Source organism: Crassostrea angulata, chromosome 10 (assembly GCF_025612915.1).
Source record: "Crassostrea angulata isolate pt1a10 chromosome 10, ASM2561291v2, whole genome shotgun sequence".
Taxonomy (NCBI): domain Eukaryota; kingdom Metazoa; phylum Mollusca; class Bivalvia; order Ostreida; family Ostreidae; genus Magallana; species Magallana angulata.
In genome coordinates, this window is record NC_069120.1 from 42,591,110 (window position 1) to 42,612,840 (window position 21,731).

The 21,731-nt window shown below is 32.2% G+C and overlaps 2 protein-coding genes across 2 annotated transcripts in view; both read right to left on the bottom strand.

Annotated features, from left to right (window-relative positions):
* The window catches only part of LOC128166307 (uncharacterized), a 32,521-nt gene extending 22,261 nt beyond the window's left edge, over positions 1-10,260 (bottom strand). The window contains exons 1-3 of the mRNA XM_052831399.1: positions 10,047-10,260; positions 2,554-2,611; positions 1,373-2,427 (exon numbers count right to left, since the gene is read on the bottom strand). Of these exons, the coding sequence (XP_052687359.1) occupies positions 1,373-2,427; positions 2,554-2,611; positions 10,047-10,079 (1,146 nt within the window). The 5' untranslated portion in view covers positions 10,080-10,260. The remainder of the gene's footprint in view (positions 1-1,372; positions 2,428-2,553; positions 2,612-10,046) is intronic.
* Positions 10,261-10,433: 173 nt separating this feature from the next.
* Positions 10,434-21,731, bottom strand: part of LOC128166306 (uncharacterized) — a 35,573-nt gene continuing 24,275 nt past the window's right edge. Inside the window, exons 11-18 of the mRNA XM_052831398.1 lie at positions 21,210-21,398; positions 20,837-21,010; positions 19,158-19,346; positions 18,629-18,817; positions 18,056-18,229; positions 17,479-17,652; positions 16,950-17,117; positions 10,434-12,594 (exon numbers count right to left, since the gene is read on the bottom strand). Of these exons, the coding sequence (XP_052687358.1) occupies positions 12,299-12,594; positions 16,950-17,117; positions 17,479-17,652; positions 18,056-18,229; positions 18,629-18,817; positions 19,158-19,346; positions 20,837-21,010; positions 21,210-21,398 (1,553 nt within the window). The 3' untranslated portion in view covers positions 10,434-12,298. The remainder of the gene's footprint in view (positions 12,595-16,949; positions 17,118-17,478; positions 17,653-18,055; positions 18,230-18,628; positions 18,818-19,157; positions 19,347-20,836; positions 21,011-21,209; positions 21,399-21,731) is intronic.

A 21,731-nucleotide genomic window follows, 5' to 3' on the forward strand; every position in this document is an offset into this window, starting at 1 on the left:
ATATAGAAAGGGGCACAGTTATGAAACAAACAACAAAAATAAGGTCAAAGACGTTCATCTTTATGAAATGAATATGTACATATGAATAAAAACATTTGGGAATTTTATGTAGAATTATTTTTGCGCGCTGCATGTATCAGTTAGTGCATTACAAAAAGCCCTTTCATAACCTCCTAAACGTGCGCACCCCCACAAAAATGGACCGAACTGACAACAATTGTTTCTGCAAATACTTGCTATAAATTACGAAAACATTAAATTGAATACCACGGAAGGATTCAAAATTAATTTCTTTACAACTTTGCTTCAATAATGCATTAGAAATTTTTATTCCTTTACAAGTTATTGACAAGAAACTTTTGACGCATCTAACTCCTTAATTATAGGGGCCAGCCCCTTTTTCTGTTAATGAATGAAAGGTCTTGGTAAGACCAAGATCTTTTAAAATACATGTTATAACAAATTTTTATCAGGTAGGAAACTAACACGGAAAATACGCGAATTTTTTTGAATTTTTTTCTTGCCTTTGTTTCAACATCTATACCACCCCTTTTATTTGCATTTAAATAATAAATAAAATATATCTCGCACAAATTCAATGTATTAGCTTCCAAACCAGCCCATCTTTGAGACTCTGCCAGCCATCGTTATAGCTAAACCCCCCTGGACAAAAGAAGTCGTTAAATTTTACTAAAAGGGGAATAACTCAAAACCGAATGGGGATTTTCCTCAACTAAAATATGCAACGATAACATCACGCGGCATGTTATCAGTCCTGAAAATTTCAAAACAATCGGTGAACAAACGAGCGAGATATTAAGGATCAAAGTTGGCGTCTAGAAGAAAAAAAAAAATAATAAGAAATTTGAAATTTTTTCAGAATAATAGTAAGGTCTTCCGTTGGAAACGGAAGACCTTAATTACTTTGGGAACATACCCCCGTTTGAGCAATTTGACCAATCGGTCTCTTTATAAAAGGAAGTTAATGATTTTATAAGTCTGTACGAAACGTTCGCATTATCTTATGTCAATTAATCAGAATAACAGAATTTCGACTATAAATTGTAGAATCCAGATAGATAGATAGATAGATAGATAGATAGATAGATAGATAGATAGATAGATAGATAGATAGATGGATGGATGGATGGATGGATGGATGGATGGATGGATGGATGGGTGGATGGATGGATGGATGGATGGATGGATGGATGGATGGATGGATGGATGGATAGATAGATAGATAGATAGATAGATAGATAGATAGATAGATAGATAGATAGATAGATAGATAGATAGATAGATAGATAGATTAACCATTTTATCACATTAACTATAACAAAATCATGAATGCTACACGGTAAAAGGATACTAGATTTCGATCCATAAGACCACAGTTAGTGCCAGCTCTTATTTTGTCTCCAGGTATCTTTACACCAAAACAACCATATAAGAATGGAGGCAGTTTCTCCATTGAGATGTTAGTACTCGTGTAATAGTTAAACTTTGAAAACGTTAGCATTTCCATTTCTTTCTCATTTCCATTTAATTCTTCAGCGTTTAAAGACGCAAAAGCATACCAAGAATTAGTCATACGTCGAATATAAGTTTTGTCTAATTTATATTTCATAGGTAAAATATTAATTGAGGCCGACTCATTTCCTATTGTGATATACAGAATAACTGACACAGGCTTTGAAGATCTGATCGTTATAGGATATGAACCACTAATCCGTCTTTGAATGCTGTCATATTTATTCGGGATGATGACGTTATCGAAACCGAGGATATGGACAGTTGTGTTGTCGTATGCAGTCAATACTATAATCAATGACATACTGTCGTGCAAAATATTTCTAAAAGGAAAAACCATGTAAGAACTGCCCCAAAGTTCCACCGGAAGGAGTTGTTCTATCATAACACTTCCTTGTATTAGAGCTGCACTGTAGACTATGATTTTGTCAGAGGAGTTTATATATATTCCAGGACTGTGACAGCTGATTCCGAGTTCAATAGTTTCGTAAGCACTTAATGGCAGCATTTTTATGGATTCGTTTTGACAAATTTTGCCAGAAAAGTTGTTTCCTTTAGAGTATTCAATTTGAACATTTATTTCCGTGTTTGTCGGGTTTCCAACCCCCAAAAATTGTTGAATTGTTTGGGTCCATATATCTTGCAGCACTGGAACTACATATTCTGTTCCTAAAAAAGTGTCGTTGTATGCATTATGTCGATCACCTTTGTACATCACATGTACATCTTTCTTTTCATTGATCCGATAAATAGTACCATTTTGGAATGGAGATTCTGTTTTGTTCGTTCCAGAGCATGAATTATTCTTACAAACACAAAATTCTTTGAAAATGTTATGCAGATTATATCTTGTCGGTATACTCTTCATGAAGAAAAAAGAGCGAGAGGACTCATCTAAAAAATAATTAAAAAATGAAGATGTAATTACATATTAAAAATTGTATCTGATGATTGCAAATAAAATTTAAATGTATAATATTTACACTACGACTTTATTCTATTTTTTTTACACACACTTACCTTTAACACATGGGTCCCCTGAACAAATTGATATAATCAGGAAAAAGAGACTCAACATCTGAAAGATATACATATATATATATAAGTTAACAGCCTCAAGTTGTCTCAAAAACTATAGAAACTAAGCAAATTAAACAAATTACACCTTAATATTACCAACAAAAAATGCACATTGATAGATATTCTAGATAACCAGGCTATTTTAAAAGTCTGTTGATCTTATTAAAAAAATATATGAAAATAATCAATAATAAGATATAGTTAGAATAAGATATAAAAGACTTCTTGATATTTACGTTTGACCAATTATTGCAATAATTCAGAGAGAGAGATTGAATGCTTATAAATAAAGTCATGCTTATCAATTTTCCATTAAACACCTATATATAAATTAAAAAGTACCATATAACATTTAATGTATTTATAGAATTACTAAGTGGAAATCTTCACATTTTGGAGAGAGGAAAATAAAAAAAAATGTAAAAGAAAGGTCGCGTCTGACCTCAAGAATGTTAATGTTAGTTAAAAGATTTCATTTACATTATCATAATTATGTGAGAGTTGCAACCAATTTTACATCGCGAGACATGGACAACATTGAGATCCAGAAGTCCAAAGGTGCCCGAGGACAGGACTGACCCCCCCCCCCCCCCATTCCCCCACCCCAGTATCTAGACCTTCTGGACATACTCATTTTTTTATTTAGATTATCCTTTGATGACTTGTCGGTGAAAATTGACCCAATTTACCCAATAAAAGTATTAACATTGGCATAGCATGCAGATATTTAGTGACGGGAATTATCGGGCTACGACATGAGATCACCGTTTTTACCGGTGGATGTAGTTTGATAGCATTTCAGCAAATATTCATCGGCAGTTTCTCTCGGCTAGTAGACGAAGTTAACAATCTTGTTGATTTATATAAACAGGGGATATGATTTTTTTTTTCAAAATATATGTTTGTTTTAAGTAATTTTTTTGCAATGAATGTTTACATTAGATTATAAATATGTCATAAAAGGATAATTTAATAAAAAAAATGATTTAAGTCCAGGGAGTCTAGATACTTGTGGTGGGTGTGGGGGAAATGGGGGGGGGGGGGGTCATGTCCTCGAGCACCTATGCAGAATTCTTGTGCATATGCAACATATATAAAAGCCGGAGTATCGCAAGACTAAGTTTAAAGAAAACATTAATATTTGCAAACACCATTATTTAAGTGTTTTCTTCTTACAATTATTTTCAGGAAGTATTATTAAGAATTGAGAAAAGAAAATATTTTTCACGAACAGTAAAAATTATTATTTCATTGCGCATGCTTAGGCGCTTTCTGATTTTATACCTTGTTTTTAATCCTTTTCAGTAATTGTTTTGATACCATTTAAGCTACTAAACACAATAATAAAGTTACAGATGAAAATGGATTTTTTTTTATAATAAATATTTTTTAACGATTTTCTCGTTGTCCCCTAGGTGAGCGTTGCAATTTTACTTCTTTGGCACTATGATGAAATAAAGATTTACAGGATATATTGTTTAGGTATTAGAATTGACATAAGGGAAAAAAGTAAAAACCATAAGCCATAGAACTTTTGCACATGATATACAAATATTGACTAAGGTTGAGAGCAATATTAATTATATTATCGACGGTATTATGCCCGACGCGACGGGAAGAGCAATATATTCGTCCCAAAGGGGCTAGTATAATCAAAACACAGCCAATATCTGTTTTATTATACATGTCTGTAGAATTCACTAGTGCAATTTTGCGGCAGTCCACTTCCTAAACATTCGGCATCAAACGCTCAGTGGTGATATTCCACCGCATTTGTTTTTCAATAGCCTCTTATCCAAAGCCATGTGTAATGTGTGTGTAAAAACTCTTTACATCATTGGGTACATGACGAGTATCTAGATTTGAAATTTCAGCTATTTGAGTTTAAGAAAGTTAAAGCTATCTTAACTATAACGGGAAACTTTTTCATATATGCCCTTTTATATAATACACATGTATCTAAAGTGTCGCTAAGTCTTTGTGTTATACATTCGGAGCCAGCAACAGTTGGTCGTAGATAAAGATGAACGAGATCACTATGCTTGATTCTGTCTTAATGTTATTACTTAAATGTCTGTTGAATATTCAAGTTGCCTATCTTTCAATACATGTTATGCTTTTTTATTTTCTGGGTTATTTTTTTTTGGGGGGGAAGGTATTTGTCATGTTGAGCAAATTTTTCTCCTAACTTTCTTATCGTGATTTTATTCTAAATTTTACACATCAAAAATTATGACTCTGTAACTTATCAGGAAAGCTTCATCCTCAGGTAGTGTAAATTCAAAATTGTGAAAATCAAGACCGCTTGGGTTAAGATGGGGCCACAATTGGGAGGTTGAAGTTTTACATAGGAGAATATAGAGTTACTCTTTAAAAATCTTCTTCTCAGAAACTAATCAGCCAGGAAAATTGAAACTTGTGTGAAAGCATCCTCAGGTAATGTTAATTCAAAGTTGTAAAAACTATGACTCACCAGGGTAAGGGTGAGGCCTCTATTTGGGGTCGAAGTTTTACATAGGAATATATAGAGTAAATCTTTAAAAATCTTCTTCTCATAAACTAATCAGCCAGATGATTCTTTATAATTGTTTGGACTTTTGCCCCTGAGCAATTCTTCGGCCTTACAAGGGGTTTGATGTAGGTTAATATCCCATATATAAACAATTGTAAAGGATTTTTTTGAGAACTGCAATACTCAGCATGTGAAAAGACTATATTATCACCCTGTTAGAAAAGGGACTAATGATTATAAACATAAGAATATCCGGGGGGGGGGGGGGGGGGGGGGATTTTATCTATAAAGGTTCTCAGGTCAAGCATGTTGCCCATGGACCTCTTCTTTGTTGTAAAACTAGCATAATATTTGAAATGAAAATTTGGTTAAAAAGCAAATTATAATTTTGTTTTCTTTTTTTTTTTACCTTTAACAAATCAAGAAAGATAAAAAAAAAACCATCCGGCATCTGGCTCTATTTCATGCTCGTATAAGAATATTTAAGGCAATCATTACAAATGATATTTTAGAAGTCCCATGTATAACTGCACAATATTTAAAGAAAGCCTAAGTGAGTATAACCAGCCAATAAAAAATGAAAAATGCATCTTGCTTTGAAAAAAATACTTTCAGGAATCAAGGTTTTGACATTAATTATTTAAATGCTGCAAATGTCCGTGTTGCATTTTGCATTAAAACTATATTGAGTCTGTAGAACTAATTTTATGAAATTTCATTGTTATCATTTTTGCAGTGATGAATGAGTATAATTGTGCGAAATTACGAGAAATAGAAATGTTTGATGTGTAGACATGAACAAAAACCTTAAGCCCCTTTCACAATTGGCGCACGAGCAGAAGCGACTGGATATTCGTGCGACCAATAAAATTAGATATAAATCGTAAAATGTTGCAGAAATAATCGCATTTGAAAAAAGTATTCGTACGAAATTCGCACGATGTAAGCGAGCGTTGTGCGATGTAATCGCATTAAATCTTGCAATAAATCTTGCGTCTATATGCGACTGTTGTACAATGAAAACGACTGTTGAAAGATAATGCGATAGGATCGCGCGAGAGACCAGGTGATCGGACGATTGAACGTGCGCCAATGCGATTGGACTTGCAATTATGGGTTCCATGGTACGAATACTGGTGCGAGTCAGAGGGGGTATATATACCGCCCATTTCCGAAGCTTAAGTAGACATAGTTGAAAGTAAGAGAACATGCCGCCCAGAAAGAAAAAAAAAATTATTATACCTCAATATGATTATTCTATGATATTTGATTGGTCTAGAAAGTCACGTGACAGGGCGATTTCATGGGAATAAAAAACCGATATGAGCACAGGATGTAGACAGGTACATGTATAATTGAATCAAAAATATTTAATCATTATTATTCTCTATATATCACAAAACCAACTTAACTATCTTTGATTCGAAATTATGAAAGAAAAGAGAGACAGTAACAGAGGAAATCAAACAATCACGACGTTATTGCTTTTGAAAAGTCAAACAATTTTTAGAAATCAACGTATTTGGTAATCATATGTTGTTAGGTATAATAAAACGTTTATTGCATTAATGTTCAGGGGATATGAAAATCATTCCCCCAGAAAAACAAATTTACCTCGGGCGATACCCTCGGTAAACATGATTTTTCTTGAAGAAATAAATCTTCATATTTCCCTCACCATCATGCAATAAATGTATATTGTTGAATTGTGGTCTGAAACAAAGATGCTTATACAGGGTATATATACTAGTGGCAAAGCATGGCATATTACTGATTAGTCGTGCAATGATAGTAAAGCGTTGCAAGATAACATAAGACATGTTGAGCAACAGTCTTATGGCTGCACAATACGTGCATAAACATACTGCGAGTACACAAAACGGATAAAACGTAGGTACTAATGTTCGTTGCACTGCGATGATTTGGATTGCATTCGGTCGCGTCTGAATAGTGTGCATGTCTACTATTTCTGAATAATGCCAGTGCAAATGAAGCGCGTAAGCCTGATTTGACTTTTTTTTTAAGTCTACAGTAACACGGTATCAATTCCTAGAGCATTGTTCATGTACGGAAGACCTAACTTACCAAATAACCTTGGGTTGCCGACATCATTCCATAGATTGTTTCGCATTTGTCTGTCGCCGCTTTATATACCTTTTGTCAAATGACAAATGCCTTGGAAAACAGTATGTAGTATACTAGTAATACAGAAAGCAGAATCACTCACTAAAGAACCAAAAGGGATACTTGGTAAATGATTTCAATAAGTACTTTCGCTTTAATGGTAACAATGTTGTGGTGTGTTCAATTCCAAACGATCATTGATAATTCTTGAACCTTTTGTGGGCAAACTACGAATCATTGCCACCTACCAGTATGTCCATATTTGCTTAGAATCTAACAGGTTTTAGTCTTTCGACCCTTTCCAATTTTTCTACTTTAAAGAAGTGTCTAAAATATTTAACCTCAATATGACAATGGCAGCCGTCAACCTCAAATAGATATGTTCCAACTTTGCTCATTGGCAGTGAGGTAATGACGTAAATCATCATTTATTTAAGAGTTTTGTTCATTTGTTAAACATGCACTGCAGTTACCAATTATATCTTTGGTAGATCTGTTAGTTCAATCATTTCCAAAATATGATGTCTTTGTTGTTTGCGTTTAAGGATCACTTAATATGACCCGGGGATTGTCTTAAATATTGTATCTCGTAGTTTTGAAGAAAAGATACTGTACAATCATTCAACATACATTTGTAAATACTTAGTCGAATTCTTAAACTCACTCATTGATGTACTTTTGATGCAGGATACAACGTGTTCCATTTTTTGATTGAAAAATCTATTTTATTATTAGTTTTTTACTAATAAATTTGATCACTATCGACCCGTAATTTTGACGACCAATAAATTCTAAGAAAAACTCCTAATCATAAATATTTATGTTTTCAGATAGTGTTACCATTATTGACGTTTTAACGGTATTTTAATGTAGTATCCATGCTTTTGTGTCCCAACATGATACATCTTTAATACATATTATATATTCATTAAGTGTCGACTGTATATTACGATGCGGTACAAAGCAATCACGTGATGTTGTTAAACAAGCAATATTTCAGGCAACATGCCAATTTTCGTTTTACAGACTTTGTTCTTATTCGAGCAAAGTGCAAATATCTATTATTATATACTCGTATTATACTCTTTTGATTCAACGCAGTGCACAATAATTTTAACATGGACGTTTCAAAAGAAGGTCCAAATAATACAAAATCACCGTAACTTGCATCTTCGCTAGCCAAGGTTTTCTGATCTGCACCGCTTCTCACTTGTGAGAAGCGGTGCAGATCCGAAAACCTTGGCTTGCGAATGCGTAACTTGTTTAATTTTCCTGACGGTCCAATAACAAAAACTCATTTAGAGTTTGTTTTGAAGTGTACATAAAGCTGTTGCCATTACTCTACTGTAAACAACGCATTTGACTGTTCGATTTCACAATTGAAAACAAAGTATAACGTTGCGGTGTAAAGGGTAGACTAAAATGCAATTTCACAAAACCCCAAACAATGAAGGTTTCAGTATTTATTAGGAACCAGCGTACACAAATCATCGGACACAGTTTTATGCGGTCGGTTATGGGCAGTTACACGGTGAACGAACGATATGGAAATTGTAAACTGTTAATTAACTATATATATCTTAAGAGAAGAACAAGGTTACTTTATAAAAGAAAAGAAAGTTAACCAGTAGAATTTTAATTTTGGGTCAAACGTGAATACATAAACTAAAAAAATACAAGATACATTGTTAAATAGTTTCCCGAACAGTAATAATATGCGGGTACACATTTAGTTTCAACCCTTAAATTTTTTTTGCCGAACATGCAGGTGGGGAGATAAGCGTGTAGTGTTGTACAAACAATGTATGACGGCAAACCTACTTAATACTCAAAGTTGTGACTTTGCAAAGACAGTTCTCTGAATTTCATGGTCTCGTCGCAAACCACTACCAATATATTTCCTTTTCTAATCTCACTAAGAGAGAAGTGGTGCGGATCAGAAAACCTTGGCTGGCGAAGATGTCTTCTAATACATCGATACGCAGTTTGGCCTAAAAACTGACCAGTTTCATAACATCTTAGCATTTCTCTATCATGGACTGTCTAATTCCTTTCCAGAACTCCAATCTACGCAAACGCAATTGAAGTTTCATCCCAATTTAGTCAGCCCGCGTGCTGGCTAAAGAGTGTAATTAATTGCTACTTTAACACTGACGCTTGCAAACGGATTTGAAGAAAAAAAAAACAATTTAAAAATCTTACAAGTTAATTTATATTAAAGTATCATAGGATATTTAATACAACTTTTGTATGATCCCGCAAACATTTTAATAGCATATAAAAAAAATAATAAATCGAAAGAAAAAAATTCTTATACAAGTACAAATCAAAATCTGCTGATAATTCTTCTATTAAAAGGTTATAGATTAGAATAATCAGATGAAACAGATGGACAGAAAGATAACTATTTATCGGTTTTGACTAAAGACTATAATTAAGCAGATATAATTATGCCTTTTATCTGTATACTGTAAATTCCTTATGTTACGCCAGCACTTAATTCCGCGATCCCGCTGTTTTGTATCAAATCGCGAGAATATAAAATCGCGAACGCGAGGTTTTAAAATCCGCGAGAGGTGCTCCTCGCGATTTTACGCGGATATAAATTCCTCGCGTTTTATAAGGAATTCACAGTAATTGTTTGAATTATTTTATTTTGATAAATGCTTTTTAGTCCTTTTAGAAATAGTTCTGATACGACGCACAATACAAGGTGCTTTCTGAGCTGGAGAAAAAGAGAACAATATTATGCTTATTAATAAATGAAACAAAACTACATTACTAAACTTTGACATACCTTAAGTATTCGATCAACGTATATTACAATCATTTTCCAACCCTCATTTTGATAAACCTCTTTCTTCAATTTAGTAAATCTGGTATTTAACAGTCATGTAGATATCATTAAAAAAGACAGATGGCCATAATCAATATGATGTTTTATAACACAAAAGAACTTGACAGACGTAAAATAAAATATTAAAATTGATATCGATTTCAGCCATCCTTTTCCATCAAAGTTGCTTAGATTTCACGACTAAATAGCAATACAGTCAAATATTCATTGCTCATTCAAAAGCATCAAGTATCGCCTGTAAAACAAATAGCAAATGATAAAGATTTTGATTTATTATATGTATTAGGTGAATTTAAACCATATAGAAAAAAGTATGCCCCTGCAGATTTTTTTTAATTACCCACATATACCATGCTTTTGAAGATATCTTAGATTAAGAAGAATTTTGAAATATTTTACTTAAAAACAAAATATTGAATGTAGAGACTGTCAGTATAATGATTCTGAATGGGCACTAAATTTACACAGCTATTTCCGATGAGGTGGTTGATTGGTTGATGTGAAAAGGATTTTTTAAACCACCTATCGTTTACGGGTTTTAATCATTGTCTGTTTCAAAAGGATGTGACTTTCCAATTAGAATAAGAATTAAGACTTAAGAACGACATGTTTCATGCATAATACAATATGAATACAATATGTCATGGTTTCACTCTTCATTAAACAACAACTATAAGTACACAACTCTTTAGATGTTTACAAACACCCTGTGTTGTTTCAAATGGTCATTATAAACAGTTTACAAAAGTCAACAATATAAACAAAACAGATTGATTTGACTCTTTTTGAACGATATCGATGGTACTCACAAGACTCTCTATAATAAAGAAAAACGTATTCAGTTCAACGGATGAATAATGGATACGGTTTATCAAAATAAAACTTTATGAGCTTTGGAACAACAGAGTGCATTCTGTTATCAATAAAAACTAGCTTTCGATGAAATTTTCCATCGATTATGTTTCGATGCAGGAAATGTTGGATCGATTGAAGCAATAGTTAACCAGTGCATGAATTTTGTACATGCAATATACTTTTTGCTCATATTACAATGATTTACTTTTGTATGCCAATTATGAAATTAATTGATTACGGTCAATTCTGGTTTTTCATTTATTTGTCAGAGTGATCCACATTTTGAAATATATAATCGATAAGTGCATAACATAGACCATGCAATACATGCAAAATAAAACAGACATTAAAATACATAGGTTCCATAAATACTTAGTGATATTTTTAACAAATGATTAACAAATGAAATGCGACTATATAGGTTGACGCAGCTACTAAAGACATTAACAAATAGGACATAGTAATTTTACATCTCACTTTCTGTTTTCAATATTTGTGATACTCTAAAACAATTCGATTATCAAAATAAGCACTGTCACATCATTTAAAACCATTTTGGAATTAATGAATTGAGATACTAAGTATACACATCTCTGTTGATGATTTGTAAAGAGCTCAGATACCTCACTTTATCAAGAGATATTTTAAGACAAATGACTATTAAATTGTTTGTTTTAGTCAATGTGGTTGAATATCATTATAGCTCAGTGGTCGCTTGACTATCAGGCTTTTAAACTGCAGATCAGATTCGACAGATCGAATCTGTCTGGGGCTTTTAATTCTAGTTGCCGAATTAATTCTGTGAAAATCCCACCTATTGATTCCAAAATTGCACATCTTTGCACCTATTTGCAAAAATAAATATATCTCTTAAGCATCATGTTATCTATCATAAATAAGTAATTTTCTACTTGTTTGAAAGACTATCTCAAGGTGTTATGAGCCACGTTAAGGAGCTGGAATACTCAACAAACTCCCATCTACGTTTTAGTGATATTTGTAATACATCAAATGATAAAGTATAAAATGATACGTTAACATTTACTTAAAATTTAATACATATTTTTGCCTTATAATTTTGATGTTTCCCTATACCGTATATCCGGTTATTTTTGCAAAATATCCAATACGCCAAACTTATATCCGTGATTATTTGCTATTAGAGAATTTTTAATTTGCAAAAATTGACTGATAAAGTTACACATTCTCCACATTTTCGAAAATTTTGTGACACGCTAAAACCTCGATTTACGGTATATTTATTATTTATACAGAACTGATCTTCTTAAAGACATCGTTATTTTCAACATTACAAGCAGTATACACCCCCTATGTTTTTAACAAAACAAACTTCTTAGATTTCGAAAGAACATGGGTATATGTTGCCTTAAAATGACAATGTCAAATCCTAGAAGCAGACCGAAGACTAAAGCTATGAGTATCGCTCCAACATAGCCTATGGACTTGGCTGAGGGGCGCTGATCCATTACGCTTATTTTCTTCCGGAGAGTGGCAGAAAGATGAGCTTTGTTAACACTTAGCTGGTTTTTCATTTCTTCGATGATTTTGGACAGTTCCTCACTCGTATAATTCTTCACTTCATTTACTCTATCACATGGACATTGGCAATTAGCTAAAAATAATGTATATTTTTTATTTTCATGAACAAAATTTAAAATGAACAATTAGTACCAGCTTGACTAGGATACTCTCTTGTTATTCAGATTTGTCATATTAATATAAATTAATAATTTTGATTGGTTATTTTAGGTATTCAATGTATAACGACCACATTTTGTACCTTATAAATGAATGGTCCGATATTCTTAATAATGATATCATTGAGAAGGTGTTATCTAAGAAAAATACTCCACCAAAAGAATTTTCAAAATTTTTTATCAAAGTCCAATTAATTTCACCTTGAACCTTGCATTGAAGTCTATAAGCAACATATGTTTTATTAAGATATTGTCAAAAGTAATTATAACTTAAAATTCGTAAATCTCTTTAGTACATGCATAAACTTTCTCTCCATTAAAATATGAAATAAAATGAATCATTTACTGCAGACATTTTGACGAAATTAAAATTGTCTCTTTCACCATCGAGGAGAGATAACTCTTGAAAACAATTTAAGGTGCAAATTGACCGGCTTCTAATATTCTGTCAGTCATTTGAATTTGGTTCAGTTTACTTTCATTGTTATCTAGCAATACATATTTAACTGGTTTAAAATGACTCAAAATCATCCACCCAACCCCTTCTCCGGAAAAAAAGGAAATAGAATGCATTCTCTGACCCTAGTACATGTATAGTATAAAAAGATTTCAAACATGCTCATGCCGCCTCGATTTATGATAATTTTACACAGGAAGAGCTACTTATTGTTTCAAATAATATTATATATATATATATATATATATATATATATATATATATATATATATATAAAGGGCAATTTGTTGTATTTAAGTTATTTAATTCAAAACTACAAATTAACCGTCACTAGAAATCAATTTACTCTGGCATCCGCTGGACAAATATTGTATTGTTTATTAGTCAACAGCTGTACAGCTCATAGACATATACAATTAATATACACATGTTATAATACATATACTGGTCACTTGAAAAAGGCAAGTTTATACATGAAGTTTTCTGATTACAAAAGCATTCTTAATATATTTACCTAAATTGCACAAATCCCTTACATTTTGTGTTGACAATAATAGAATTAATTTAAAGACAGAGGGTTTAATATAATAAAACTTCTTAAGGAATTTTTCTCTTAAGTTACAGTAATAGGGACATTTCAATATAAAATGATATTCATCTTCTATATCTAAAGTACATAGAGGACATAAACGTCTTTGTAATGGAACATTGTTATATCTGCCAGTTTCGATGGTAAGACAATGGGATGATAATCTTAATTTACATATAAGTTTCTTATATTGTAAAGGAATTCTTTTTGTTAGATATGACTGCAAGGTACAATGATCAACTAAATATCTATAGATTGTACATTTGGAAGAGGCATTTATGTCAGCTAGTAAAGACTGTTTAAAATTATCAAAAATACGTTGCTTGGCGATCGTTAAAATAATTTCTGGCTTTTCAAAAAATTGGTTTTCCCATAAGTTCATTAGCCCAATACTTGTTAACATATTCTTGATCTCTGCAGCCCAGTTTTTACATTTGTTTTTACCTAAAGTTTCATTATACATATTAACATAACATGAATTCAAAATGCAATTTCTTGATGATAAAAGTTTCATCCAATATCTTAAAATATGTATTTTTCTGATACATTGCAGAAAATAAGTACATTCCTTCTACATTCGGTTCTTTTAATTACATCTTTTTGGCAATTAGGTGGCCACCTAAAAATCATCATAGATAAACTTATTTATTATGTTATGGCTGAATCTAATCTAATCAATTATTTCATAAAATAAATCGATACAAATTGCAGATCATGAAGGGAGTAAAATATTTATAACCGGTTTAAACTGGTTATCACATAGACTGTTGAGAAAAGCATGAAAATATACATGTAGTCCATGAAGAATAACCCTTGAAGTTTTCTTTTTAACAATAAAATCAACTTTATTGTTGAATAATTGTAAAATATGTATTTTTGACAACATGTATGAAATTAACCGAAAGTTAACCTATAACATAGAAATCAATGTTTGAAAATTACTTATGTAATTTACATGTAAATTCATTCGCAGTAATTAGATTGTTGCATTTAAATGCATTTAAAGATCACAATAATAATGGGGAAAATACAGTAGAGTGTAAAATTCAATAAACATCAATTCTAAATTTATCCTTAGGAACTTTTAATTTTTTCCAATCAAAGTCCGTATTACCCAGTTTCACGCATAGTGTAAAATTACACGGTTAAAAATACTTGTAATTTAGTATTATTGCATTCTGCAATCTATTTTTATTTCTTCAACAGAATTATTTGAGCTTTTTTTTCTTAACATTTCTCTATTATGAGTGTTGAGCTCAATTAAGGGCCGCTCTGAATTCCTATTTACCGTATGTCAGAAAGCAAATATCTAAATACAGACAATTTCGATCTTGGGAGATTTTTGAACCAAACTACGAGGGTCAATCAAAAAATACGAAGACAATGTGGCTGTCTATCATATATTTTTAGTGAAAGTCATACTTAACAGATTAATCTGTGCACCAACACTTATGTTATTGATTTGCGAAGTTTTAGTCCATTTGATGAAACGGTATTTTGTTACCCCTTTTTAAAAACAACATGTTTTGTCACCACGGCGCACGGTAACGTTCAAAACATGACGTCAAGATAAAACACGCACAGTTTATAGATATACCCCATCTTTATATCGCGCTTAGTCTCTTGTGCCTTTCTCCTTACAATTTAAAATGGCACTGAACGACTTAACACCTTATTTGCACACATTTATTCAAGAATCATAAGTTAGTTCTTCAAATTTTTCATTTTCCAACCGTGTATCTCTTAGTGTACAGTAGTGATAACCCTGAACGTCGGTTGACGTTACTTATTTTTTGACCAAATATTTACAGATATTTTACTCTCTCTCGGACTGTTTTGTATTCAAAATTCAATCACCACCACCTCCAAAAAATTTATTACAGTTAAACACAATCTTGCAAATAATTGTTGACTTATTTTTTATTTTCACAGCTTGTATCGGCTTTTTCCTGAGTTAAATTCATTCTGTTTGTACTTCTCTTTGCGCCGTGACGTCCGGCGACGTCGATGTTTTTAGTCAATTCTAAAGAGGACTATCTGTCTTTAGTTACCAATATCTGTTTGACAAAACAATATATCCTGTCATTATTTGGTACATAGAATACCATGACTATACTTAATTTGCGGTTTCAATGTTATTTGGTTTTAAGCCTAATTCATAGAGATATTACTTTTAACATTATATGGTTTATTGTTGACATAACACAAATATTGACCGTGCGCCGTGACCTTATTTTTGCAGGATTAGATTCTAAAGAATTCTTAGAAATAAAGGAATTTATTAATTTTTTTTCTTGCAAATTGTTTGATACCATTGCTAAATTATGTCTTCCAAATTTAGTAATTATATGACGTTAAGTAACATAGCTATGACAAAAGTCTTCGTATTTTTTGATTGACCCTCGTACCCTATATGCACTCTTTTTAATAATCTCCCCTTTGAGTAGGGGGTGACTATTCCTTTAAACTAATTTAAAAGTCCTTCCCATAAGGATGTTTTGTGCCATGTTAGGTTGATACTAGCCCGTGCAGTGGTTCTAAAGAAGAAGATGACGAAGTAAAACTTTTACAACGACAACGACAAACAATGGATATATTTTGATCAGAGAAGCTCTCTTGAGTCTTTGGCTTAAGTTACTTAGTTCTAAAAACACTGATTTGTAGAATACTGTTATCATTTTAGTAATAAAATATGTTTTGGGACAATTTAATGACCGGTAGAAATAGCTTAATGAGCAATGAAAAGCAGATGGACAACAGACTAATAAGCAGCATTATCTATTTAACATTTTGATCTTAAATGTAGTATTTTACAACTTTCATTGATAGAAAATATACTAAATATTTCTGTTATACTTTTTATTTTATTCAATGCTTGATGTCTCCGTATCAATTATGAACCACCAATAAAGGGTTTTATCACTTAATTAATTAGGCTTGATGGTTGTGGCCATTTTAAGACTAAATTGACCTCCTATCAAAGAAAACCCTCTCTCTCTTTCTCTCTCTCTCTCTCTCTCTCTCTCTCTCTCTCTCTCTCTCTCTCTCTCTCTCTCTATATATATAGAAAAACACCCAATTTGAAAAGTAAGATATATAGATTTTTTTCTTTTCTGAATAAATAGTTTAAAGCTAAACAAATCATACCTTAGGTAATAGATCTAATGGTTGATTTGTTGACAACCCATCCTATTTAAATAGAACATGTTTCTGAATTTATTTACCTAGTTTACAATCCTGAAAACCAACAGCTCCTTCATGTCTGGTTGTGAAATTTACAGGACATTGGAAGCACTCTATGTGGCTCCCACTTATATTCTTGTAAAACCCTACCCTACAGAGTTCGCATTTTCCGGATGAATACATATATTCCTTTCCCAGAGGACAAAGCGCTGTTTTCATAAATAAAAAAATCAATATTCCATTAAAAGACAAAAACATAAAATATATGTACATTACAACCCTCCAACTCCCCAAACATAATTTGAAACAATTAACAAATCTTCCACAGATATCTTAATCGTTGATTTATTCATACTGTAAAAGTCTTTGCAAAAAAGAAGGTTATGTTTTTAGCATTTTGTTTACCAGAAAATATTTTTTTTCTTTCAAACAACCATACTATTAATGAAATATGACCCCCTTGCTCTAACATCGTTACCAACAAAATCTTAATATATTACTTGTAGAACTTTGTTACCAATGATGTAAAATAAAGTTTATTTCAGTTTTAAAGTAATCTTTCATACGCACGGAGGCATGTATGGGCCCCTGTTGAATTTGTCGTAAGTCCAGTGGGACATTGTGAGCAGTTCCATCTCTGTATTTCTGTGAGCCAAACGTCTTCACTGGATGTGTTTTTATAGAAGCCTATATCACATGGGACACATGCTCCGTTCTTTAAATGTTGACCTATGCCACAGTGAGCTACAAAAAAGCAAAAAATGGCTACCACGTTACACTGAAATATATTGATTTTTTAGTCTAAAAGACTGTCATTTATTTTGTTTTCAAGCCGATAAATATTTTTATTGCGTGTCAATTGAAAATCTTGGCGACAATCTGAAAGTAAATATCATTCAAGCCTTTATATGAAATTTAACTTTTCCTTTTCCAGGAAACCACAGTAGCTCATTCAGGAGAACATCCGAGACAATAGTGAGACATTAATGACCACTATAACATCCCCCGGCCCGGTGTATATTTTATTTTTGATGTTATTGTTAAAAACAAATTTAAAGGCCCATTACTGTCTCCTAGTAATGTATGTGACAGTAAATCACTTGAATGGATAGCAATCATTGCAAGTTTAATAAAATACGTGTCCTACCAATACATTCCACACTTCCTATGCCGTACGTTGTCATCCCAGGGTCACATTCTGTGCAATTCCACCTCAGATCATACGAAAGACTCTGGTTAACACTAGATGTCTCTTTATAGAACCCTATTGGGCATTCCGTACACATTGTGTCATTCCAAAACATGCCTTCTATGCAGTGGTCTGAAAAGATAAAAGAAACACTATTTTAAATTCAAAGAAATACAATAATACGCACATTTTGTTTACATTTCATGTTATTGTTCCTTTTTTTTTGGGGGGGGGGTCCATTTAATTTGCTTAACGGAACAAACACTATGTGTATGAATAATCGTAGTTTGTTTACGTAAAAGAGCATTGCAAATATGTTCCAATGTACTTAGACTAAGTAATAGCGTTATATATTTTTTAAAACCAAAACACATTATAGAAAACTTATCATTTATTTTTTTTTAAACTATAGATAAAATTCTCTAGGATCTTTTTATGATAGTAATATATTTCATTTTGTCAATAGGACATTACTGGATAAGACAGCAGATACTGTCTATAAAAACGCTGTCAATATATCCGATTAAGTACCTCTACAGTCGGTTTCTTCCACGGTTCCAATATGCGTTGTTGTTTTATTCGAAGGGCACGGGGTACAATGCCAACGTTTCCTCATGAGGTATGTCAGATCGGTACTAGCAACGTCTTTATAAAACCCAACAGAACAGGGGTAACACTGTCCATTAGAACTGTTCAACTCTTTCCCAACCGGACAGTCTTCTACAAGGGAAATATTGAATTTCTCTAATGGTCAAATTAATTTGGAAAATGTGATGATCAAACTAAAAAAAAGAATAGTCTCAATTAATCAGAGTATCTATCCAACTGTAACAATTAGTTGTAATATTCAAAGATTTTTATGCTTTAATTCAAATATGTACATATTAAAACAAAATTAGTTAATCAAGACTGGTTAACAGAAACCACTGTTCTTATAATTAGATGGAAGATTTTCAAAAAATTATACTAGCATTAGATTGAGTTTAAAGAACTTTTTTGAGATGAAAGCTGATGAGCTTAATCACAAGTTATGAGAGATGAGAACATGACAGATATATACCGATGCATCCTGCAATATCTTTAGTCCCTACAGCACGGGTGGTCCTATTAAAGGGACACTTCAAGCACCAAAACCTCTCACCCACACTGAACCTGGTGTCATTGGCAGGGACACCTTTGTAGTATCCAAGCTCACAAGGTTCACATACCATTGACACATTGTTTAGTTCCATACCTTCTGTGCAAAGCGCTATCAAAAGAAATAACTTGAAATTGTCTTATTGTTTTCATTTTGTTTTGTTTTGTTTTTTTCGTTTCTTATTGCCGCGTATTAAGCAACATTTATTTATAATGTATATAGCGCCAAAAATACATATTTTATCAATAATTACAAATAATGATAACTTTAAGCAACAAAGTAAAGCGGGGAGACTAATGTTTTTGCTTTCCGTCAATCACCTATGTGGTGGTCGATTTTCTAGAATACCGCTTTGTCTGTCTTACAAAAGATTCCATAAAGATGCAAATTCAAATATCATACGTAAAGAACTGAATTTTGCCTGATTTATTTAGGATGAATTATAGCTCTAATGGTCACCTTTTAATCTTTTTTTTTATAATCAAGTGGTGTTTTTCCGTCAGATCGGAAGAACGGTGTTGTTATAAATAGATTATGCTTAATCAGTGACAACAGAAAACGAAAAATGAAATTCATCGAGTTAAACGTAATGAAATGATATGAAGTGAAGATGGAAGATAAAAAAAAAAAAGTGCCTGTTTGCGAGGGTAACAGTTGAAATTGACCCCCCCCCCCCCCCCCCCCCCGAAAACCATTGTCACAAGACATTGAAAAACAGGCACAACTTATTTCATTGAACTAAATGTTTTAATTTTAAAGATAAATTTACTGTTTTTAATTTTTTTTTAAATAACTGATCAACAAATTACCTTTCTGAAAGTAAATATCATTTAAGCCTTTATATGAAATTTAACTTTTCCTTTTCCAGGAAACCACAGCAGCTCAATCAGGAGAACATCCGAGACAATAGTGAGACAATAATGACCTTTCCTTTTAAATGCACTATAACATCCCCCGGCCCGGTGTATATTTTATTTTTGATAATACTGTTAAGGTAGTCCATCCATAACTATCATATTTCATATCTAATAGATTGCAAGTTCGATCACTAAAATCTTAGTGTGAATTCTAGGAGTTTATTAAATAATAAAGATTTACCTTTGAAATTAAAAAAAAAAAATTATATTGATAGATTTATCATCTGTTTAAGTTAACATTGAAGTGAGAAATGCATTTTTAAGTGTATTTCTTTAGAACAAGCAATTTTCCCACATTTTTCTTGGTAAAAAGTTGCAAAAGTTTTTCCTTTCTTCGAATATGCTAAAATGATAAATAGTTTACATTACATATTTTCAGAAAGGGATTTTCTAAAATTTTCCTAGAGGGCAGACAACTCTTTGAAAAAAAATTAAGTGCAAAAAGTTCATTTAATTGATAACATATATACACCCGAGTTTGGTTTATGTCAGCCTCATAATAGGTTTTGATTACGTATATGATGTAGTATAGATTAATCAAAATTGTCAAATTCGCCTTAGTTATGGATGGACTACCTTAAACACAAATTTAGAAGCCCCTTGCCGCTTCCTCGTTATGTAAGTGACAGTAAATCACTTGAATGGATAGCAATCATTGCAAGTTTAATAAAATACGTGTCCTACCAATACATTGCTCACTTCCTATGCCGTACGTTGTCATCCCAGGGTCACATTCTGTGCAATTCCACCTCAGATCATATGAAAGACTCTGGTTAACACTAGATGTCTCTTTATAGAACCCTATTGGGCATTCCGTACACACTGTGCCATTCCAAAACATGCCTTCTATGCAGTGGTCTGGGGGAAAAAATAAAAAAAACACTATTTTGAATTCAAAGAAATACAATAATACGCACAATTTATTTACCTTTGCCTTTACACATTAAATTTGCTCATCAACAAAATCGAAATCAATTACAAATTCAGCATTATTATTAAATTTCAAAGGGTTTTTTTTTAAATTTAGTTTTGTTTTCATTGTTCAAAATATTCATACCAATGCATTGGTAGTTGTGAATCGTTCCAAAATCATAAGTTGTGAGACCATCCGGGCAGGGCAAGCACCAAAACCTCTCATTGATGTCAAACATGCTGTCGTTTGCCGAGACATTTTTATAGAATCCAATTTGACATGGCTCACACAACAGTGTACCATTGTTAAGTTCCATGCCTTCTTCGCATTGTGCTGGACAAAATCATAACCGGAAGGCATGACGATTATTGATATTGGTTAAAACTTTCTACACAACTTCGAATGTTCCCAAGCATATTCAAAGTTCTACATAAGTTTAAAAGCACTTAAAGCTATTGATTAAAAAAAAATAGTTTTATTAGCTTTCAAACAATTAACTTAAATGAGTTATGGCGCGTGGTAAAAAATTGATGGATCAATTAAACTCATTTGAATAATTGTTCCAAAATTTGAATGGCCTTGCTATAACATTTTACAATAAGGGTATAAAAAAATAACATATTGTGTGATTCTTTTTTGTGAAACAGTAACTTATAAAAAGATTAT